This window comes from Rhinoraja longicauda, chromosome 8, assembly GCF_053455715.1.
Source record: "Rhinoraja longicauda isolate Sanriku21f chromosome 8, sRhiLon1.1, whole genome shotgun sequence".
Lineage (NCBI taxonomy): Eukaryota > Metazoa > Chordata > Chondrichthyes > Rajiformes > Arhynchobatidae > Rhinoraja > Rhinoraja longicauda.
The window spans coordinates 13,399,766-13,424,873 of NC_135960.1; the positions used below are offsets into that span (position 1 = coordinate 13,399,766).

Genomic DNA, 25,108 nt, shown 5'->3' on the forward strand with positions numbered 1-25,108 from the left:
AGGCTCGTCACCTGCTGGACGCGTTGGCACTGCCGGCACTGCGCAGACGTAGCAAGTGCAAGAAGGTAGCCGGCCGCGCAATGCGCACTGGGGATGCCGGCGCCCGGTAGCCGGCCGCCGGGACCCCGACGGAGTGTCAGCGCCCGGCATCATATCGCGCGGGCGCACTGGAGCGCCGGCGCCCAGTAGCCGGCCGCGCATGCGCGACGGGGGGTGCCGGGACCCCCCCTCCTCGGAGTGCCGGCGCCCGGTGCTGGCGCGCAGTCGCAGTTTGTTCTCAATGCCCCGGTTGGCGAGAGTAGGAGCGAGAAGGTTTGGTCGCGGTTGTTGTCCCTCTTGGCCTCGCCAGGATGGCTCTTCCCACGGGTCGCCCTTCGCTGGCCGGCGGCCGGTGTTAGGTACATCGCGCGTCGGCTGGCGCTTTGTGTACGGGTCGGAGGAGCTTCCCACAACCACGTCTTGGCTGCTGCACCCACCGAGGAGAGGGTGGTTTTTTTTTGCCGCCGTAAACCGAGCTGCTGACAGGAGGCCCCGGGCTGTACCGGACTGGACTTGTGGCTGGCGAGACGGTTGCTACAGGCCCTCCCCTGGAGAATGGGAATCATCTTCACCAAACTGTGGAGACTCTTCAACCACCAAGGTGGGCCCTGATCCCGATCACATCGGGCTCACTCAACGCATTCATGTTCGACCTCAGCCACTCTCTGGACATTTGGCTCTGCCCAGTGTCATGCTGTTAATTTACTTCGCAAAGTCTTAACTTGATCTCCGACTGAATATCCGTCTCCCTGTCACGACTGAATCCAGTGTGTTAGATCCAATGTATTAATTGTCACGATTTCAAATCCATTCTCTCTTGAAACATTCCTATCTGATTAATCTAGTTTTGTTCATTATTTGTTTTCTAAAATTTGGTATCTTCGGATTTGTCAATGTGCAGTTCAGTCGCTTTCATGTATCTACTTGAAATTTTAGACTTACATAGAAAATAGGTGCAGGAGGAGGCCATTCGGCCGTTCGAGCCAGCACCGCCATTCATTGTGATCATGGCTGATCCTCCCCAATCAATACCCCGTGCCTGCCTTCTCCCCATATCCCTTGATTCCACTAGCCCCTAGAGCTCTATCTAACTCTCAGTTAAATCCATCCAGTGATTTGGCTTCTGTGGCGGAGAATTCCACAAATTCCCAACTCCCTGGGTGAAAAAGTTTTTTCTCACCTCAGTTTTAAATGGCCTCCCCTTTATTCTAAGACCCTGGTTCTGGACTCGCCCAACTTTGGGAACATTTTTCCTGTATCTAGCTTGTCCAGTCCTTTTATAATTTTATATGTTTCTAACCTCTCATCCTTCTAAACTCCAGTGAATACAAGCCTAGTCTTTTCAATCTTTCCTCATATGTCAATCCCAGGGATCAATCTCGTGAACCTACCTTATTACACTGCCTTATTACCGTTGATCCCCAAAATGTGCATCAGACACTGTCTTTATTTGAGGAAAGAAAGTATTGGGCAGATTGAGTGGTATTTAACTAACAGACATAAAACTTTTTGTGCGAAACTTTACTTATTATTTCTTTTGTGCTATTCACACACTTTCTTATCCTGTATTTAAAGTCACCTCCCAGTATTGCAACTTGGTGTTATTTTTCCCACAAAAACTTTATAAGTTCCATTGCTGTCAGTCTTTTTTGTTCCTATACATCTAATAAGTTATTTATTTCTAATCTTGGGGATGTCTAAACAATGAGATATCAATGAATGTGCTTTTGTGATGTTGCATATTGCCGCTACTTATTTTTTTTAGTCATTGTGTAACAATATCTTTGTTATCCACCATTATTTTTTAACATTAAATATGTCTACAGTCCTGCTGAACTGCACTGTGGAAAAGTACAAATTATTTTTCTTTTGCATTTTCCCTGGTGCTTATGGCTGACCTTGCATTATCATGTAGGTCAAAGTGAAGTTCAGTTTGACCACAGTACTGTACATCTAACTTGAGCATGTTCTCTGACATGTTTCATGAGTTTAAGTAAACTAGTTGGAGCTGTGTTCTCTTTGTCCAGTGTGAGCTAATATTCACATTTAGGAGAATTGACAAAGAATAAAATTAAGAATTTCTGATTCTCCATGGAGGTGTCATAAAGCATATGTGGTGATATAATATTTCCTCTGGTGGATGGGTGGATTATTATGAACTTTGTTTATGCGTATTTGTTTTTAAGACTTTGGAGAGCTCCTGTGTTTCAGATTTGCTGAGAAGTCAGTGGGATAATGAGAGTGCAGCCTAGTTTTGGAGTGCAGCTTGTTTTGTTTAAATGTTATGCTGAGTTGAAATTATGAGTGTTGCATTAAATGCACAAGGTGTTTTATAGTTAAACATAATCAGAATGGATCTTTCTTATTTGATGACTTTGTATTTCAATCATGGCCCCTCCTCTGATGGGTTCAAGGTGATTTGGTCAAGTACTCTGTCATTCCCTGAAGTAGATAGAATGTTATTCTCTTTCTTTGCAATACTGAAATAATTGCTGGTGCTTAAGGTATAGAAGTTTTTTTTTTTTAACTGCCTTGTTTACTGCATTAATAAAATTACTATTAAAAAAAACCTACATTGGCTAGCTCATGGGAAAAAATTGAATAATTGTGTTTGGCTTCTGCTTATGTGAAAAAATGAAAGCTATTTTGGTCTATGAGACTAGTTTTGCATTTCTGATGCTGCTCTTAATTTTTCATGCAGAGTACTGTTTTTGATAAAGAATTTGAGAATGTGTATTATGAATAAACTGGCAATATATTTTAATTAATCTTAATTTCCTACTCTTCTTGAAAGAAAGTAAACCTTCAGGTTTGAAAATGTTAAAAAAAAACTGCAAATGCTTGAAATCAGAAAGTACTGGGAATATTCTAGGTGTTTTCTTTCATCCCCAGTTTTGAGAATGACTCTTCAATTGAAACATTTACTTTGTTTCTCTTTCCGCAGATGCTGGCTGAAGTGGTATTGGTACTGGCATTGATTTATTATTGTCATGTGTACAGAGATACAGTGGAAAAACTTTGCTTTGCATGCTAGCCAGACAACTGATAGCATCCATGGGTGCAATTCCTTGCTGTCCAGGGCTGAGATGTTGCCATATCGAACTGTGGTGCTTCTGGATGAGATACTTTCTATGATGCTTATATAGTAATTGATAGTATTGGAGATGTGCTGAATTTACTTGGGCTTTTGAGGAATTAGAGATGCTGACGTACTTTCTTGGCTATGACCCCTGGTCCTAGACTCTCCCACTAGTAGAAACATCCACTCTGTCCAAGCCTTTCACCATTCGGTAAGTTTCAATGAGGTCCCCCCTCATCCTTCTAAACTCCAACGAGTAGAGGCCCAGTGCTATCAAATGCTCATCATATGTTAACCCACTCATTCCTAGGATCATTCTCGTAAACCTACTGTGGACCCTCTCCGGCGACAGCACATCCTTCCTCAGATATAGAGCCCAAAATTGCTCACAATACTCCACTTATTGGTTGATGATCAGCTCCTTCATTTTGCTAATATTGAGGGAAAGGTTGTTGTCTTTACTCTATGCTACTAAACTCTCAGTCTCCTTCCTGTACTCTTTTTCATCATTGCTTAAGATCCCGTCCACTACAGTGGTATCATCTGCAAACGTGTAAATTGAATTTGAGCAAAATTAAGTCCCACAGTCGTGAGTGTATAGGAAAATAACATCGCCACCATGAAGGATGTGTTCTCAGCCTTTACTATGCTCCCTATAATATGGCCAAATTTTGCTCCAACTACATTTACATGTTCGCAGATGATACCACCATGGTAGACTGTTTTTTGAAAAATTATGAGGCAGGGTACAGGAGGAAATGGAGAGCTTCGTAACATGATGTCAAGGCAACAACCTGAGTTTAAAAGAATGAGGGGGACCTCATTGAGATATACAGAATAGTGAAAGGCTTGGATAGAGTAGATGTGGAGAGGATGTTTCCACTAGTGGGAGAGTCTAGGGCTAGAGATCATAACCTCAGAATTAAAGGACATTCTTTTAGGAAGGAGATGAGGAGGAATTTCTTTAGTCTGAGGGTGGTGAATCTGTGGAATTCTTTGCCGTAGACGGCTGTGGAGGCAAAGTCAGTGGATATATTTAAGGCAGAGATAGATAGATTCTAGATTAGTACGGGTGTCAGAGGTTATGGGGAGATGTCAGGACAATGAGGTTACGAGGGAGAGATTGATCAACTGTGATTGAATGGCGGATTAGACTTGATGGGCAGAATAGCCTAATTCTTCTCTTATCACTTATAATCTTATGATCAATGTCAGCAAAATGATGGAGCTACATCAGTAGTGTCGAAGTGGAGATGGTCAAGAGCTTCAAGTTACTAAGTATGAATATTGGCAACAATTGCTCCTGGTTTAAACACATTGACGCTGCACAACAACGTCTCCTCTGCTTCAAAAGACTAAGGAAGTTTGACTTGCCTCAAAAAAATCATACCAATTTCTATAGATGCATCGTAGAAAGAATGCACCACAGCTTGATTTGGCATCAGTTCTGCCCAAGACCGTAATAAAAGCAGAACTGTTTTTGTAGTTCAGTACATCACGCAAATCAAACTCCTCTCCCCCTTTCCCCCTTCCCTCCATCCTACTGCCATTGACAATCTGTCTTGGGAAAGTAGCAAACATAATCTAGGAGCACTCACATTCTGGCTTTTTTCTCTTTGTGTGACCTGTAAGACTTTTGTAATTGTGATTGTAATCGTGTGTGGATGTTTTTTCCCTGATAGTATCCAAAACAAAGTTTGTCACTGTATCTCGATACACATGACAATAAACCAATGCTACAGCGTAGTCAGGGACTATGAATGCAGCTTTGAGGGGCTCGATGTTGAGAATTATCGTGGATGATGTTTTGATCCCTTTTGTTGATCGCAGGCAATGGGATCGGAAGTCAAGGATCCAATTGCAGTGAGGGATGCTGATTCGTCAGTCTCGGAATATGGAGATGATTTTGGTTGGAATTATGGCATTGAAGGCAGAGCTAAAGGCAATAAATAGGATTGACTTAGTTGTCTTTGTCATTCGGATGTTGCAGGATGCCTATAGGGGCAGGGAGATGGCATCTGCAATTGACCTGTTGCAGTGGTAGGCAAATTGCAATGGATCAAGTCTGTCTGGGAGGCTGGAGGTAATGTGTGCCATGATTAGCCTCTCAAAGCACTTCATAATGCAGGATAAGAAAATAACTGCAGATGCTGGTACAAATCGATTTATTCACAAAATGCGGGAGTAACTAGCAGGTCAGGCAGCATCTCGGCAATGGGTGACCCGAAACGTCACCCATTCCTTCTCTCCCGAGATGCTGCCTGACCTGCTGAGTTACTCCAGCATTTTGTGAATAAATCATAATGCAGGATGTCAGAGCTACCAGATGGCGGTCCTTAAGGCAAGTTAGCTGGTTTGGTGGGCACCTCAGATTGGTGTAGGGAGAGTTTAAAGATGTCCATGAATACTGCCAGCTAGTTTGTGCAGGTTTTGAGCACACAGACGGGGACCTGCACCCGGACCAGTCACTAAGGTTCACTCTCAGGAAGGCCCATCTAATGTCTGTGATTGTGACTGTGGGTACAGACACACTTGACACTTCTGTGGCTGTGATGTCATTCTATCAGTTTGAAGAAGGGTCTCGACCCGAAACGTCACCCATTCCTTCTCTCCCGATATGCTGCCTGACCTGCTGAGTTACTCCAGCATTTTGTGAATAAATACCTTCGATTTGTACCAGCATCTACAGTTATCTTCTTACACAACCTGCAAATTGAACTTGTGGATGAGGGATACATTGTAGCCAGCGATTCTGCTCGACTTCGCTCTAAATGTTGAATGCTTGAATCTTGACTGTTACCAACATTTTCTATTTAAAACCGGCAGGTTTATTACCTGCAGCTGGTTACAGTTATAAATTAGGAAAAGTAGCTGGTAATACCAAAGTTATGTTACAGGCTGTGGGTGGTATTTAGACCTATTTTTGTGATCTTTGCGATGACAAGATACATTGGATGACTTCTTGAACATCGTCATTCATCGATTGTTGTAGTGAAATTGTATTCCACCTGTCACGCTGAAGTGATATCAAAACATCTGTAGAAAGCCATGATACATGTTTGGTTTTAAGGTCAACTAGGTTTCATTTGAGACCATATAAAAAAGCAAAGTGAGCTTCCTTCGGTTTCCTAATGAACCTGAACTGATGTTTATTAATTTTCTGGTAGAAATTGTTTTCATAATCTGAATTTGAAGATTATTTTGCATCTAATGAGCATTTCTTGTGACCTCAGGGCATCGAACTTCGTAACTGCAAAAGTGCCTTGAATTGTAGTCGTTGTTGTAATGTCGGAAATCCAGCAGCTAATTTGCATAAATAGATGTGAACAGTATATTAATGTCCAGATAATCAATTTTATGACACTATTACTTAATTTTAACATACATTAAAAGCAAGAAAATAACTACAGAGAGGGTAGGATCACTCAAGAATACAGGAAGGAATTTATGCTTGTAGTCAGTGGAGGTACTCAACAGGTACTTTGCACTGGCATTCATCAAGGAGAAGGACATGGAGGATAGCAAGATTAGAGTGAGTTTTGCTAATGTGCTAGGGCGCTTTGAGATCGAGGGAGCGGGTGTTGGGTCTCTTGAAGAGCATTAAGGTGGATATGTTCCCAGGGCTGATTAGGATCGATCCTGGGTAATTGAGAAAGGAAAGAGAGATTTCTGGGGCGTTCAAGAAGATCTTTGTGTGCTCGCTAGCCATAGATGAGGTCTTGGGGGACTGGGGATAAACCAATGAGTTTGTTTAAGAACAGAAATAGGGATAATCCAGGAAATTATAGAACTATGAACCTCACATCAGTGGTTGGGAAGCTTTTGGAAGAATCTGGAGTTAGGATGTACTCATATTTGGAAGAGAATGGTCTAATTAGGGACAGTCAGTATGGCTTTATGCAGGGCAGGTCAAATCTTACAAACTTAATCATGTTTTTTAAGGGGCTGATGGAGGTGATTGATGAGTTTGGGCAATAGATGTTACATACAGAACTTTAGAAAGGCATTTGATAAGGTCCCTTATCGTCGACTGTTTCAGAAGATTAAGATGCATGGAATCCATGGTGATTTGGTGATTCAGAACTTGCAGTGACAGAAGGGTGTCATTCTGGCTGCAGGTCTGAGCCCAATGGTATTCCACAGGGATCAGTGCAGGGACCTTTGATATATATAAATGACGGGCGAAAATATAAATGGGGTTGGGTAGCAAGTTTGCAGATAACATAAAAGTTGGTGGAGTTGCAGACAATGAAGTTGGCTGTCAAAAGATACAGTGGGATAAAGATCTGTTAGAGATGTAGGTGGGAAAATGCTTCCTATCCCAGGGTGGAAATGTCAGAGATTAAAATGCATAGCTTTAAGGTGAGAGGAGGAATGTTTAAAATAAACTAGACCAAGTGGACCCGTTGGGCCCATACCTGCATTGGTGCAGCACCCTCTCCCCCCCCCACCTCCCCCCTCCCCATCCTCCCTCCCCCTTCCTCTCCTCCCTCCCTCCCCTCCCTCCTCCCTCCCCCCTTCCCCCTAGGGTTGGCTCTCCTGCATTGGTGCAGCACCCTCTCCTCCCCCAATACCCCCCTCCCGTCACCCCACCCCTCCCTCCCCCCTGGCGGGGGAGGTGGGGGAAGAGTCCTGTCCCGTTCCGGTGCGGGGATGTTCAGTGGTAGATGGTGGCGGTTCTCCCACTATTGCGAGCGGAACGGCAGGCCCAGCGCCAGGCCTCGGCGTTCACCTCCACCAATGCCCGGCCTCACTACTGCTGCTGCCGCTTTTCCCCTGGGCCCACCTCAGGCTCGCGGTTACCCGGTCACGCCCAGGCTCCGGCTGCTTCCCCCGGCACCAGGCCTGGCTCTCCCTCCCCCAAGGGACAGGCGCTCGAACCCTGCTCAACGGGCCCCAACTGCGCAGGCGCGGACGCGGCAGCCATCTTACGTAAGTATCAGATCAACGGAGCCCCAACTGCGCATGCACGTTTTTTAAAACTTTAAAATCTGAATAACTTTTAAAATATAACACCGATTTTAATGAAACTTCTTCCGAGGGACCATGGGACGACAGTGAGGAAGCTAGGCCTAAAATTATCGCACTATCATGTACCGTATTGGCTGCAGTTCAGGAACAAGCGAACAAACAAGAGTTTTAATATATAGATGTGCAGGGCAAGTTTTTTTACATTGAGAATGGTATTTATGGCATTTAAGAGATTTTTGGACAGGTATAGGTAGGAATATGCAGGGAATGGATAAAGTCCAGGCAAAATAATTAGTTGAATTTGGCATCATGTTTGGCACTTACAATATGTTAATTAGGAATGAGTAATAAAGTTGGATTTAGGACATTGATCATGCGATTTCTATTGCCAAAAGCGAGAATGTTGGAAAAACATGTTACCATATTTTAATTATCTAGTTTTGGCAGCAACTTGCACAGATGCTAAAAGCTATGAGTTTTGGTTGAAAAGAGAAAGTACTTTGTATTACTTCATAAAAGCTTCATGGGTATGACTTCTCAGCTGCTGCACCATGTGGCTGATAGTTTATGAAAGTAAACCACTATGTGGCACCAATAGCATGACTTGTAGAAGGAATAATGGGTAAACCAGTTTGAAAAATGCCACACAGCATTTGAATATTGAATATGTTTAATGAGGATGCTTATAAAATGATTTATTTTCTATTTTCAGCCTCCATTGTTAGTATTATCAATCTTGAATCTAGATTTAAAATCTCATAAGTGAACTGCTTACAATTTGTGTGTGACATTAGTGTACAATATCAGACCTTTGGTTAAAACAAGAATGTTAATCTTTGTGGAGTTTTAGTGCTGTGGGTTAAGGTCTCATTCATGTCTATCAGATATCATGGCATTATTATGAATTGAGTTTATATGTTAATAAGAGTTTTTCTACTTAAGGGTTCCTTTTCTGAGAAGTCAGTGCAGGTCAGTGAGTACAGAAATGGTTAGCAAGAGGGACTTTGGTGGAGGTGTGATGTGGACAGCAGCATTTTAGTTTATTGCAATACTACACCGATGCTGCATTTTATTCTAAATAATATTAAATGAGCCTGAGTGTATGTAGCTGCTGTCAAACTGTTCTTTAATACATTAAAAAAGGATTTGAAGGTAGACACAAACTGCTGGAATAACTCAGCAGGACAGGCAGCATCTCTGGAGAGAAGGAATGGGTGACGTTTAGGGTTGAGACCCTTCTTCAGACTGATGTCGGGAGTGGGCGGGACAGAGGTAGAATGTAGTCGGAGACAGTAAGACTGGTGGGAGAACTGGAAAGGGGGAGGGGATGGAGAGAGAGATAAAGCAAGGTCTATTTGAAGTTAGAGACGTCAATGTAGCTGGGGCCCATGCTATGCATGCCTCTTTGTCGGATACGTCGAACAATCACTGTTCCAGGTCTACACTGGCCCTATCTCCGAACTCTACCTCCGCTGGCCCCAGCTATGCCTGCCTCTTTGTAGGGTACGTCGGACAATCACTGTTCCAGGCATACACTGGCCCTATCCCCGAACTCTACCTCCACTACATTCACGACTGCATTGGTGCTGCCTCCTGTACTCATGCAGAACTCTCTCACTTCATCAACTTCACGACGTATTTCCATCCTGCACTCAAATTCACTTGGACCATCTCCGACATCTCCCTACCGTTTCTGGATCTCCATCACAGGAGACAAACTACCACAAACCTACTGACTCCCATAGTTATCTAGACTACATTTCTTCCCACCCTGTTTCCTGTAAAGACTCTATCCCCTACTCCCAATTCCTTCGTCTACACCGTATCTGCACCCAGGATGAGGTTTACCACACTAGATCATCGGAGATGCCCTCATTTTTTAGGAAACGGGGGTTCCCCTCTTCCATTGTAGATGAGGCTCTCACTAGGGTCGCCTCGATATCCCGCAGCTCCGCTCTTGCTCCCACTCCCCCCATTCACAACAAGGAAAGAGTCCTCCCCATCAGCCGTCGCATACAGCATATAATCCTCCAAGTACTGGCCACATCTTCCCATCTCCACCCCTTTCTGCTTTCCGTCGAGACCGTTCCCTCCGCAACTCCCTGGTCAACTCGTCCCTTCCTACCCAAACCACCCCCTCCCCAGGTACTTTCCCCTGCAACCGCAGGAGATGCAACATTTGTCCCTTTACCTCCCCCCTCAACTCCATCCAAGGACCCTGACAACATTTGCAAGTGAGGCAGAGGTTCACTTGCACCTCCTCCAACGTGATCTACTGTATCCGCTGTTCTAGGTGTCAACTTTTGTACATCGGCGAGACCAAGCACGTTTTCGCTGAACATCTCCTCTCAGTCCGCCTTAACCTACCTGATCTCCCGGTTGCTCACCACTTTAACTCCCACTCCCATTCCCAATCTAACCTTTCTGTCCTAGGCCTTCTCCATTGTCAGAGTGAGGCCCAGTACAAATTGGTGAACAGCACCTCATATTTCGTTTGGGTATTTTACACCCTAGCGGTATGAACATTGACTTCTCTAACTTCAAATAGTCCTTGCTTTCCCTCGCTCTCCATCCCCTCCCTCTTCCCAGTTTTCCCACCAGTCTTACTGTCTCTGACTACATTCTATCTCTGTCCTGCCCACTACCCTGACATCAGTCTAAGAAGGGTTTTGACCTGAAACGTTACCCATTCCTTCTCTCCAGAGATGCTGCCTGTCCTGCTGAGTTACTCCAGCATTTTGTGTCTACCTTTGATTTAAACCGACATCTGCAGTTCTTTCCTACACACAAAAGGATTTGATATTGATAATAACATGCTAGATAATAAGCCACAAAATCAGGTTTCACAATTATCAAATTAAATAGGATTGGGAACTGGAATCCGTTACCAGAATAAATTTGTCCTGTATTGTTGAAGAGTATCTGTTCTTAACATTTATGGAATAATTTGCATAAAGCCGGATTTCTGTAAGTTAGATAACCTAGTGAGCTCCTGATGATGGTCAAAAGAAGGAATTGTGTGGTTTGATTTTTAATTATTTTGTAGACAGTCTTAACCACCTTCCAAAAGGCTGTAATTCCTCTTTATTTAATAAAAAGAATCAATAGCTTATTTTTGCTCAAATCGTTTGCATAAATTATGGATAAACTGTTCAACTTATTGAACAGTAGACAGACACAAAATGATGGAGTAACTCAGTGGGATAGGCAGTATCTCTGGAGAGAAGGAATGGGAGATGTTTTGGGTTGATACCCTTCTTAATTGAACAGTAGAGCGGGCTTAAGGGGCTAGTGGCCTCCAACTTCTATTTCTTGGGTCTTTTTGTTTTCAGTCTCCCAAGATGCAGTCTGGCCTACGAAGTATTTCCAGATTTTTTAATTTTATTTAGCAAACATTCAACCTCTCTTGGTGAATACCCTGCCTGTGTCTCATCAGTCGGATGGAACTTGGTGTGAATTAATATATTTATCCCTCTTGGGATCACACTGTCCCTATCAGGGAAACACCCCGTGTGTGGTCATTTGTTGCCGGCCCTGATTTGGCCTGGTATTTTCTTATTCCAGTCCCGCCGCCAACAATCAGCCTGAAGCAGTGTCCCAACCTGAAATGCCACCTATCCGTCTTCTCCACAGATGTTGCCTCACCCACTGAGTTACTCCAGCATGTTTAGAGTCATGGAATGATACAGTGTGGAAACAGGCCCTTCGGCCCAACCTGCCCACAATGTCCCAGCTACGCTAGTCCCACTTGCCTGCGCTTGTTCCATATCCCTCCAAACCTGACCTATCCATGTAAGGTATATCTATTTTTAGTATATGGGCAATTTAAGCCGATCTCCAGTTCATAGGGATGGCAATGTTGAGAGGCTGACCTAAAGAACATAAGCAAATATGTGCAGAAGAGATCCTACAGCATCTTGAGCATGCATTAACATTCAATATTTGGGCTATTGCATCTTTAATGTATATTCCATTCTGTTATTCGTTTGTTGCTCAAATACATTGTTCTAGAAAACAATAGTACACAGTGGTTTGCAACTAGAGAATTCCTGAAGATTCACTGTCTCTTGAGTACACTGCCTCATTCTAGTACTGAATAGCAGTTAAAAAGCAAAAACTTGGCACTAGTTCTTAAGATCTATTAGGATACACAATAACTGCTGTCCTTTTCAAATACAGACTGTGGAAGCAGCAATTCTTCTCGATAACAAAATAATGGGAGGAATAGATCGGGTAGATAGGCAGTCAGTTCCTTCCTGTCCTGTCAGAGCCTTTCTACTGATGCATGCTGCCTTCACTACAGCTGTAATGGAGAGGAGACAATTTCCACCTCATCGCAGAGTGTTTATTTGCCAAGAGGGTCTGCAGAAGAATGCAAAGGTCCTTAGACATAGCTCATCACAAACAGCTTCGTAACAGAGGACTCTCTATTCCGAGGGACATATTTGGAGACAAATGTCAAGTGCTGCTGGAAGACCATCAATTCAGTGAATGGTAGGGCCCTGGAGAGTGTTGTTAAGTGGATGGATCTACGAATACATGTACATAGTTCCCTTTAAGAGGCATTGCAAGTAAGTCGGCGGTGGTCATGAAGAAGGTTTTTGCGTGTTGGCCGTCAACAGTCAGGAATTGAGTATATAAGTTGGGATGAAATGTTACAGTTGTACAAGATGTTGCTGAGGCTGCATTTGGACTATTGTTTTTAGTTTTAGTCACTCTGCGTAAGGAAGTAAGCCAATAAGCTGACGAGTGCAGAGAATATTTAAAAGGATGTTGCCAGGTCTCTAGGGCCTGAGCTGTAGGGAAAAATTGGGCTTAGGACTTTATTTGAAATGCAGGAAACTGAAAGATATATATGTGTATAAAATTATGACAGTAAGAGATAGGGTGAATGCAGTCTTTTTCCCAGCGTAGGAGAATCAAGAACTAGAGGGAATAGATCTAAAGTGAGGGGGGAAAGAATTAATAGGAAGGTCGTGAGTATATGAAATAAATTGCCAAATGAAGTAGTTGAGTTACAATAAGAACATTTAAAAGATACTTGGACAGATGTATGGATCAGAAAGGTTTAGAGGGATGTGAGGCAGGCATGGCCAAATGGTTCAAGCTTCGATGGGCATCATGGTGGGCATGGACGAGTTGGGCCTGTGTCCGTGCTGTCAGCCTGTGAAACTCATTGTGTCATAACACTGGAAAAGATTTGTTGCTTTACGTTCAGTTTTCTGTTGGCCTGATGAAGCTTTTATGAGAAACTAATTTTATATTTTTGGCACCACTCCTTATATGGACTTAGTTTTGATTGGAAAAAAGTGTTCCTTTCTAAACCTTTCCATCTTTTGGATAGTCTCATAAAACTATATATTGCAGTAATCCCTATATAACACCATGCTTGTTCTATGGAAACAGTTACAAAAACCTGGTATGCATTGTAAACCGTATAACATGCAAGATGCTGTAATTCACTTACAGAAAAGTGGAATATAAGGTCATATTGTGCAAATAAAAAATTAACAATTTTGAACTTTTTGAATTCTTGTAAATATATTTTATAGCTGTGTTAGCAACATAGGGCTAAGAATTGGTGGTTTGGATATCATTTTCTCAAATCCTCAAATCTAGCATTATTCTCCTTATGATGAAAGTAACTCCATTTTCTGTCTAAAGCAATTCAACATGATTATCCCCAAAGATAGACACAAAATGCTGCAGTAACTCAGTGGGTCAGGCAGCATCTCCAGAGAAAATACATAGATGATGTTTCAGCTCGGGACCCTTCTTCAGACTGATTGTCAAGGGGGTGGGAGGGAAACTGGAAGCAAGTTTTTTATTATTATGATTATCCCCAAAACTGAAAACAAATCCTGCAAGTTTATTACATAACATTTGGCTTTTCATTGGGTTTATGAAATGTGCTTATACTTTTGAGATTCATTGAATCTGATCTATTTCTCTTTTAGAACATAAAGTGATTATCGTTGGGCTAGACAATGCTGGGAAGACAACAATACTTTACCAGTTGTAAGTATAGTGTGTTTCTGAAAGGTTTTCTCTCAATGTTAAATGGGTATTGTATTTTTGAGCAACACAGCTTCTGTTTAGTTTTTTATGATATTGATTCTCTAACTTTTAGTGCAGGGTTTGGTTCGCAGGATTACCTGCCATAGATGGCTCATCGTGGTTTTGAGATTCTTGCAGTATCCTGCCATATCCCTCCGAAAACACTACATTTAGCTATGTTGCCTGGTAAATTTCTGGTCCTGCCCAATGCCCCATTTAAATTGATGGCGATCCGTGAACAAATCTGTAATTTGCCACGTGAACAAATCTGTAATTATTGCCCTGGAGACCACTAGAATACAAGGCTGGTGGACTTCATGTTTAGGTCATTTAAAAATAAAATGTATTAATTCATAGGATGTGAACGTTGCTGATGAAGTTGAAGTTTATTGTCCATCCATAATTGACCATGAACTGAGGAGTCAATTAAAGGTTAACTGTGTTAATGGATTGGGAGTCAGTAATAGACCAGTTTGAGTAAAGGTGAATGAGAAGTGAATGAGAAGTGAATGAGAATCTGTGAAGAACATGATTTGGGACAATCCAAAGACTTCATGATTACTGTTACTCAGACTTTTATTTGTTTCAATATTCTAGATTGAGATAATTAATTGAAATTCCTCAGCTGTTGTGCTGTATTTAAAGCGCCCATCTCTGGTTCAATAGTCCAGAACTCTGTTTGCTAATCAATAATTTTAATAATAACGCTACCATACCTCTTAAATAATGTGCAGGCCTATTGATTGGCAGTCTCCATGCAGATAAATATAAATTAGTCTCCATGAAGATAAATATAAATTATATCATTAGCAAATATCATTAGTTGTGGATAGTTTCTGAATACCTGTTTAGTATTAACCAGACCAAGTGGACCCGTTAGGTCCAAACCTCTCCTGCATTGGTGCAGCACCCCCTCCCCTTCATCCCCCCTCTCCCCCCCACCCACTCCCCCATCCCCTTCACCCCACTGGTGCAGACCAGTGGCATCAATGCCTCACTTTAAGATAAAATGACACAATGTGCTCGAGGTACTCAGCAGACTGAAGGGTCCCGACAACACCTATCCATGTTTTCCAGGGATGCTGCCTGACCCACTGGGTTATTTCAGCACTTTTGTACTTTTGTGGGTTTACCATCATCTGCAGTTCTTTGTTTCAACTACATACAATAATAATACCATACTCGGTTATAGCGGTTAATCGGCAATAACAGACACTATTCCGCCAACCGCCCCCTGGGTCCATTATAATGACTTGTAATCACTTGCCTTTCAATTTGAACTTGTATTTTTCGAAGTGCAGACTAGTCAGGCAATTTTTGAAAGGTTTGATTTGTTTAGTTTACAAACAAATCAAACCTAGTCTGGTCCCTGAATGCCTCAGTATAATTATTTAATTGATTTTTAATTCATTTTAAAATGAGCTTTCAATGATGGAGTAATAGACGTAGAAGGGTGGTTATGCGGTGACAGATTTATTTATAGCATTAATGAATAGCTCCACCATCAATGGATTAAAAAAATGAATCTCTTATTAGGTCCTGATATTTAAACATGTTAGGAACTGCTTCAGTAGTTTTCGTTTTGTGTTGGTTGTTGGGAAGGAACTGCAAGAAGTAAGAAAAGCAAGAAAACATGTTGCTTTCATGTTGACTCTTGGGTTAATTTAGGAAGCAGCTTGGCCCACTCTAAACAGTAAGCATTGTGTGTATGTCCCAGGAGGACATGTCTTGGGGGAATGTTATTAGATGGAGTTTACACAATGGGAAAACAATTCTATTTTAAACAACAATTGCATAGGTAGAATCTGTAGCACAATACTCTTTGCTGAGCCAGATAGAATCCATTGGGCTTGCAGTGTAGGAAAAACAGAATCAATGACATGGTTTTGGCACGTGACCCATCGTTCCATGACGTTGGAATAGTATTGCCAGCCTTCTTAGTGACATGGATATACTATTCTTTGCTTGAGTGGGTCACTTAGTTTACTGTTTACCTTGTCTGATATTTGAGAGATTGCGAGAGCTTTGAAGAGGTACTAACCTTTCCAGAGTTTATAATTAAAGAATCGTTTATAGTTTGAATAATAATTTTCTATCTTGCATGTGCCACACTTTCTGATGCTAATTTCCTTTCCCACTTTGGCTTTCATCTTACTATTAACGATACAATATAATAGAAATTTATTTATCCCAGGAGGGAAATTGGTCTGCCAACTCCACTACCAGGACAGAGCCAGCCTTCCTGATGAGCTTGTTAATTCTGTTGGCGTCCGCGGCCTTTGCTCTGCTACCCCAGCACACGACAGCATAGAAGATGGCACTGGCCACCACCGATTGATAGAACATCTGCAGCATCTTACTGCAGATGTTGAAAGAGCGGAGCCTCCTCAGGAAGTACAGATGGCTCTGTCCCTTATTCAGCCCCTCAGCGTTCCTGGACCAGTCCAGTTTACTGTTCAGGTAAACTCCAAGGTACTTGTATTCCTTGGTAAACTGCACATCCACATCCTTGATGGAGACAGGGGTGGCCTCTCCTCCTAAAGTCCACCACTAACTCCTTAGTCTTGTCGGTGCTGAGCTGCAGGTGATTCAGCCCGCACCACTCAACAAAGTCGTTGACTACACCTCTGTATTCAGCTGTATTCAGCATTAATGGACAGTGCCTGGATAATTCAACTGCAAGCTGCCTGAACTTACATTATTCCTAATCATTAGTAGAATGTATAAGAAGATAACTGCAGATGCTGGTACAAATCGAAGGTATTTATTCACAAAATGCTGGAGTAACTCAGCAGGTCAGGCAGCATCTCGGGAGAGAAGGAATGGGTGACGTTTCGGGTCGAGACCCTTCTTCAGAGTCTGAAGAAGGGCCTCCATTTGTAGAATGTTATCCATTTGCTAAGTTTTCATTGTGCTCCTATAGCAGGCTAATTGAAACTAGAGTTGTGGATCCGTGCAGATTGGATGTAACATTGGTCCAGGACATTGGACTGATCAAGCTGCTGGCCATTACAGCAGTGGCTTGAGCAATAGAATGACTAGCTGGGGAGAGAGCAGGAATATGTCATTGAGATAAAGGATTTGTCAATTTTGTATTAAATAGTAGAGCAGATTTGAAGCACACAGGTTGGCAGCAAATCTGTGGGACTCAAAAATCAAAAAAATCTGACTGACTATTGCTAAGTGTTCTATACATTAGGTTTGGGGTACTTATTGTCGTCCAAATCTAAGCTTGCTTTTTTTATTTTCTTTAACTTTTTAATGTTCAGGACACTTAATGGTGGGGTAGAAAGTTGCAAAGAGAGGTAGATTGGACTGCAGCGTGCGAAGGTGTGGAGCGTTTTCTAGAGTGTAATCTAACTTGCTATTCTGAAATGGAGTAAACGTTTTCCAATGATTCAGGAGTTGGGGCTCATGATCTGGAAGAGAAATGAAAGACAACTTAATCCTTGCTTTCAGAAGGGAATTGTATAGTGCCTTCAGCGAAAACAAAAATTAAGGCACTAGCAGTGGAATAGGACAGATTAGATTGCTCCTACAGAGAGTCTGTGTGGACTTGGAGCAGCATTACTGGTACTACTAATACTATTATGATACTGTTTTTCTGGGACTTACAGATAGAATATCAAATATTGAACAATTTGAAAAAGCGGGATATTATTTCAATCCAAACATATTATGACACCATGAAATCCAATACGGTACAGTTGATACTGAAATGAGTCATGGCAAAATGTAAGAATGATAATTAATTGAAGGGGTGATAAAGAAATATTAGAACATTGCAGTAATACATAAGGATAAAGGAGTAAATTTATGCTTGAGTTCAGAGCATTTAGGCGAGGTACTGAACAGGTGTTGGTGAGGGCAGGCAGTGAACATTGTCTATGTGGACTTTAGCCTTTGTCAAGGAAGTTTGGATCACATGAAATCCAAGATTAGCTAACCAAATGGATTTAAAATTGGCTTGGAGGAAGGAGTCAAAGGGTATATGTGGGGTTGCTTTTCTGATTGGAGGCATATGACCGATGGAATATCACAGGGGTCTGTGCTGGGTCCACTTTTGTTTATTTATATTAACAATTTGGATGGTAATGTCGATATATTGTTTGTAAATTTGCAGATGACACCAAGCTAGTGTTATATCTGACAATGACCCGGCGAGGGGGAATAGGAGGGAGAGGTGGAGAAAAAGGAGGGCCTGGCATGGGGAACCGCCATGAGGGAGGAGGGGGGAGAGCAAAGGAGGACGGCGCAGGATACTTTGGAACTTTGTCAGCGCCGTTTATGTGGTGACTATTGGATTCCTTGGGTATGCAAGGAAAGAATTTCGCTGTGACTTGTCACATGTGCCAATAAAGTATTAAATTCAACTCAAATGAGGAAGGTTTACAGCACGATCTAGATCAGTTGGGAGGTTGGACCAAGGAATGGAAAATGCAATTTTACTCTGGCAAGTGTGCGCCTTGTTATGTCAAACCAGGGCAAAACTTGCACAGTAAATGGTAGAACCCTGGAAAATGTTGATATCAGAGGATTGTCCATATCTAGAAACATTTGCCAGAAGAACCTAGAGAAATTGATACAATTAAGACTTTTAAAATACATTTGGACAGATATATTGATATGATGGATTTTGAGGACCACGGGCTAAATGCTGGTAAATGGGACTAGCCTAGAATTACAATTTGGTCACTTGGACAAGTATGGACAAAGGGCCTGTTTCTATTTAGCTCTGACTCTGAATACTTTCCATTCGTATTCACCAAGGCGAAAGACATGGAGGGGGGTAGTAAGATCAGTATGGGATATACTAATACTACCATTTTGAGATCGAGGAGATGGTTTTGGGTCTCTTGAAGAGCATGGCTTGATGAGAACTATCCCAGATTAGTGTGAGAAGCAAGATGAGAAATGGCTGGGGCCTCCTTGTATTCTCTCTAGCCAGAGGCAAAGTCCTGGAAACTGGAGAGTAGTCAACCCATCATAGCAGTGGTAGGGAAGCTGTTAAAGAGGATTCTTAGGTATAGGATTTACTGGTTTATCCCAGCCATACTAAAATCTATGTAGACAATATCCATTACCCTTGAGTGGTAAGAGAAGGAAAATGTTCATTCACAAAAATATTGAAAAGTAAAATTCAATGATAAGCTTGACTTCAACTAGTTTCTTACTTTGTAAGAAGTATTGCTGTCAGACCAATTATCCTGTAAAAATGTCATATGAAAGTTGAAACCGTGGGACTTCACTGACATTCAGTATTGAACTCTGCAGTAAAAGCAATTTATAACTGGGAACTGGCCAGAATCAACAAACTGATTCTCTTTAACAGTACGGTAAAATGTTTAAATATACATCGATACTTGGAAGTTACAAACCAAGTCTATTTGCAGGAAGGTAAAACTGTTTGAAACTCACTGGTATTTCTCATTGAAATTGCTGAGTTTTATTGAAAAGTTATTGATATATGAGAGGATTTGTATTCACCTGAACATTTGTGAACTTTATAACGGTAATGCAGCTTGAAAATGACTTCCCCTTTACTAGAACTGCTAAAAAAAAGGCACAATTTTAATTGTATCATTGCAGCTCAATGAATGAAGTTGTACACACTTCACCTACAATTGGCAGTAATGTAGAAGAAATAGTAGTGAACAATACACATTTTCTAATGTGGGATATTGGAGGTCAGGAGTCGCTGCGATCATCATGGAACACCTACTATTCTAACACGGAGGTAAGATTAAACAATAAGAGCATCCATCTGCTACAGTTATGTTCATCTGGATATCCTTCCAACTATCCCTCTCCTCTGACTCAGTCTGAAGAAGGGTCAGCCGATGCAAAATGTCACCCATTCTTTCTATCCAGAGATGCTGCCTGTCCCGCTGAGTTACACCAGCATTTTGTGTCTATCTCCAATGTAAAGACAAGAGTTTGTTAACAGAAAGTGGCTGCACTATGTGAACCTATACCTTCAATAAATCTCATTGTCAGGTTCTTTGAATTTTGCTTAATCAATGAACCACAGTTATCTCTATTCTCCTCATGGTGTGGCAATAAATTGGTGTTCCAACCTTTCCAACAAAACATGAAAAATAATTAAACATTTCCTTCGGCCACACATTCTAAAGATCTCAGCTTTGCCCTGTTTCCTGGCAGACCTTTGTTGGTTTTATTGAGCTGTCTACGAAGACCCAGATTTATTTTCTGTATTCTATTGTGTACTCTGGAGACATTTGATTTGAATTCATAGTTTATCATTTTTTCAAATGTCATGATCTTATGTTGGTTCACATTATTTGCTATTTCCTTCATCCCTTTTCTACATGGTTTGTCCCTCACAATAGTTAATAACTTATTGCCTTGTAGTAAAGTTAATATTTGCAAATGTTGCCAATTCTTTCTCATTATGTCGAAAACTTTTCTAAATGGTCATGATCAGCATAAAACTCATTAGTAACCTAGCCACGCAATATTATTCCATTCATTACTATGTTTTGGTTTTCATTTCATCCATATTTGGCATATCTTGCACCTGCTACCAAATTATCAGTTTATGGCATGGAATCAACTGCTTTGCAGATTATTGAATAGAACACTTTTACAGAATGTTCGATAACAAAGGCGATCCATGAACTTTGGTTGGCTTGTGAAAGATACTAAATCTATAAATCCATATTGATAGCTAATTCCCTGAGGTGTTTGACCATCTCTTTCCCGATCTTCCATTTAATGTCTCACTATTGCGATTCGTATATCTTAGTTTTGCTGTGTAAAGTCTCATAGTAGGCCTTCTCTTTAACATCGTAATTTTATACTCTATTATTATTACAAAGTCAACTGCCAACCATCCTTAGACACAAAATGCTGGAGTAACTCAGCTGGACAAGCAGCATCTCTGGAGAGAAGGAATGGGTGACGTTTCGGGTCAAGACCCTTCTTCAGACTGTATCTACAACCTGCCAACCATCCTTGTGTTTGAAGGATGCTAATACACCAATGCACCTCTTGTCAGATGTACTTGGTGTGCTTAAATCTCTGTAGCCTTGCGTTTCCTTATCTTTCACTTGCAAATGCCATTCCATTTCCATTCCTTGAGTTTCTGTAACTTTTATTGCCAGTTCCATTATAAAACCATCTTTATTTTTTGCTTCTTATTTAAACTCACCTTCATTAAGCGTTTGTTCGCCTATTCTAATATGTTTAAATATTCAGTTCCGTTCCACTTGCATACTATAAGAGGGCTCCAGGATGTTTCATAAGGTTTCATAAGGTAAAATAACTGTGTCAAGACAAGAGTTTGTTAATACAAAGTGGCTGTGCTATGTGAACCTATAACCAAAAACTGAAATCAGTATGCAAGTTAATAGAAAGTGGGGACTGTATTAATATATTGATATCAATAGAAGGGAAATCTTGGTTCAAACGCATGTTATTTTGCCCTATTCCACCTTTTGTACGTTAGACTTTGTATTTGTTAACATAATCTACTTTTCTTTCATAATAATGTCCACTTCATTTTTCTTAATTTCTCTTTTCGCCGGTGCCTTTCTAAAATATTTGTACTTGTCTTCTTTCTCTTTTGCATAATGACTGTAAACTTATATTCCACATCATTGTTACTTTTGCCAAGCTGCTGCACTTCTGACCTGCTCCAACAATTCTTATCTTTTTAAGATCTGATATGTGCATTTCTGTGTACATGGATTTTTTGACCATATAAAGTGCAATGATCCAAAATGCTACTTGGAGTTAAGTTTCGCTATTACTTTCTTTTGGATTTTGAATGCTGTTGATGAATAGTTCAATGTAGTTGACTTTGTTCTTGTGCCTACCTCTATATTTAGCAACATAGCTCGTAGTTTAATTTCTCCGACAGGTCTCAGAGACCAGATGATGTGCATTTCACATTTTTCCCCTTTGTGCGTAAACCAGTTTAGATATTATCTGCATTGATATGCACATGTCCATCAATATTATGACTTTCTTTCAGACTCTTCAGATATTTACTTCTGCATGTCATATTTATTCATGTTTATCCAGTCTGTGCTATGATGGAACAGATTACTGCAGTGCATGTAATAAAACATATGTGCAAAGTACATGGTTCTTTGAGGTTTTGCACCATTCAGTAAGATCATGGCTAATCTGATCTTGAAAGCAGCTCAATTTTACTGCCTGTTTCCCATAATGACCTGGAGACAGTGATCCAGGCCCCAGTGATGTCTGGGATCAAGAAATCCCCAAAATTGCAACAAAAATGATTTAATCTCAGCTGCCTCTTAAATGGGCAGCATCGTTTTCCTGAAACTGCCACTCTGTTCAACATTTCTGATGGAAGCAAGATCCTTAAGAGTCTTGGTACGGTGTATGTGAAGAGGATGGTTCTTCTTGTGGGTGATTCTGGTACAGTCGTCTTTTTCAGTCAGAGTATTAGTGTAGAAGATAGGATATTACGTTGCAGTTGCACAATACCACGTTTACTTTTTTGGTCACCCTGTTATAGGAAAGATGTAATTAAACTGGAAAGAGTGCAGAGAAGATTTAAGAGGATGTTGTAAGGACATTAGGGGTTAAATTATACAGAGAGATCAGGCAGGCTGGGACTTTATTCCTCGGAGTGCAAGAGACTGAAGTGTGATCTAATCGAGGTGTAAAAAATCCTGAATGCACAGAGCCTTTCACCCAGAGTAGGGGAATCAAGAACCAGTTTTAAGGTGAGAGAGGACAGATATAGAGGGGACAGCTTAGATGGCTCAGCATGGTCAAATTGGGCCAAAGGGCCTGTTTCCGTACTCTATGACTCTATTAAAAATGGTCACTGTTTAAAAATAAGGAGGTGCCCATTTGAGACCGACTTATTATCTATGTTCCATAGGTCATAAGCATTTGAAACTTCCTCAAAGGCTTGTGGCAGCAGTCTTTGAAAATCTTTAAAGTGGAAATAGATATTCGTGATAAGCAAGGAAGTGAAGAGTTACAGTTTGTCAATTGGAACATGGAGGTTACAATCAGATTACCTTTAATTTTATTAAGTAATGAATCAAATGAGAAGGTCCCTGGGGCCTATTTCTGCTCCTAAGTCATATGTTCATATTTCCCCATAAAGGGAAACATTCAATCAGATTTTCTGTAGAATGTATCAAAGATTGCATCTCCATGACTGATCCTATGCTCTCCAATTTGATTACCTCCTTGAACATAGAAATTGAAACATTCAGTTTTTGGTACTTGTCTTGTCCATTTATTTTGCATTTGGATATGGCATTTTGCTCCGTTAGTTTGTTTGCTGTATTCATGCCAACTGGAGCTGCCAACCACTAGTGCCTACAACTCATTATTTGACATCACCTTTTAAAACTTTTGTTTTACTTTATATCATTGTATTTTCTCTCATTCTGTCTTTTCACCCTGCTCTTTCTCCCATTTCCTTATTTGCCCTTTAATGTTAATCTAGATAATGGACCAGGCAGTAACTTTGGCCCTCTGGCACCCAGTCAAGAGCCTCTGCCCCCCAGTAATTAACCTAATGATGTACAATGATCTATTATTAGGTTTTTTTTTCAGTTTCTTTCTAGCTGTTTGTTAGCATTTGTAGCAAGCTTCTCAATCAAATGTACAATTTGAGGACTAAAACTTATGCCTGTTTCTGTCCCAAATCCATGACAGACATCTGTACATTCTACACTGTTATCCTTAACCTGTATTTTTGTTCCAAATCAGGGCAATAGACTAAAATAAAGCCTGCGATCATTTGGGATAATCATCTGGTAGTCCTTATTATTCTGTTGACTTTCTGGTTGAAGTGGCAATATTCTACCTTAAACATTTTCAGATTCACAAAATACCACAGACATTTTCATCATATCAGTAATTGGTTTCCGATTGTGCATGCAAGTGGCATTGATCTGATTGCTCATTCTTCAGTCTTGGTTAACTCCTCTCCTTGAGATTACCTCCACTTCATATCCAGTTTTGGGTGCCAGATAAAAATATGCATTAATAGACTTTTTCTGGCACAACTGTGTATATCCATTGAATTTTGTAAGCAGTTGAGTTTTATCAGTTGGATGTTTACACACTGGTTATGTGTACACACAATTACAAAATTAGTACATCTGTTTTAGTTCTTAATGTTTTTCAGTTTGTGATCGTGGTTGTAGACAGTATGGACAGGGAGAGGATAGCTATAACCAGAGATGAACTCTACAAGATGTTAGCACATGAGGTAAGCATTTTTAAATTTAATTGTTTAGTAAGATTTTCCTTGATGTCACTTTCCATTTTGCAAGCCTTCACGTTCAATGGATCGATCATCCTCTCGTTTCTACCAGCTCAAAGAAGATACCATCACTCGGCACCTCTTCTTTCTTCATCTTTCTTTTATTCTGTAGGGATTGTTCCCTCAGAAGATGTAACAAGCACCTTTTGGCCACCTTCCTCCTCACTGATGAACATTTTTCAATGAGAAGCGGCAACTTACCTATTATGTTTTTAATTTTATGTACTGTATTTATTGTTTATGATGTGAGAAGAGCAAACGAAGAGGTGGTGACAGCTTTTGGAACTCCTTCATTCAATCAGTTAAAGTAATCCCTGGTCATGACTCACTTGTTACCTGGATTCTCTACAGTTTTCTAACTCAGTGCAACATAGCATGTTTGGCCAAGTGCGAAAGACCTTTGTGAACCACTGGCCAGAGTATTCAAGGACATCTTCAACCTCTCCCTTCTGTGATTATGATCCAAGTGGTGAATAAGGCCTTATTAAACATGCTTGAGTTAAAAAAAAATTAAATTAAATGAAATAATTTGAGAACCATTTAGTTAATGTATTAATTGTTCCACAAAGAAAGAAAATTATCTTCAACAAGAAGGGAATTTAAATCTGAACTTCAAAAGAACCTTTGTTTACAACTGGATCAACTGATTATTATTGGCATAGGTGAATATTGTTGAT

At 40.9% G+C, this 25,108-nt stretch overlaps 1 protein-coding gene across 2 annotated transcripts in view; it reads left to right on the forward strand.

Moving 5' to 3' along the window:
- The window catches only part of arl5a (ADP-ribosylation factor-like 5A), a 43,082-nt gene that overhangs the window by 11,155 nt on the left and 6,819 nt on the right, over positions 1-25,108 (forward strand). The window contains exons 1-4 of one of the 2 annotated variants that reach the window (XM_078403348.1): positions 281-640; positions 14,047-14,107; positions 19,736-19,883; positions 24,294-24,377. In XM_078403348.1, coding sequence (XP_078259474.1) covers positions 595-640; positions 14,047-14,107; positions 19,736-19,883; positions 24,294-24,377 — 339 coding nt within the window. In that variant the 5' untranslated portion in view covers positions 281-594. Of the gene's footprint in view, positions 1-280; positions 641-14,046; positions 14,108-19,735; positions 19,884-24,293; positions 24,378-25,108 lie in introns of those variants that run through there. The other variant, XM_078403349.1, reaches the window with a different exon arrangement.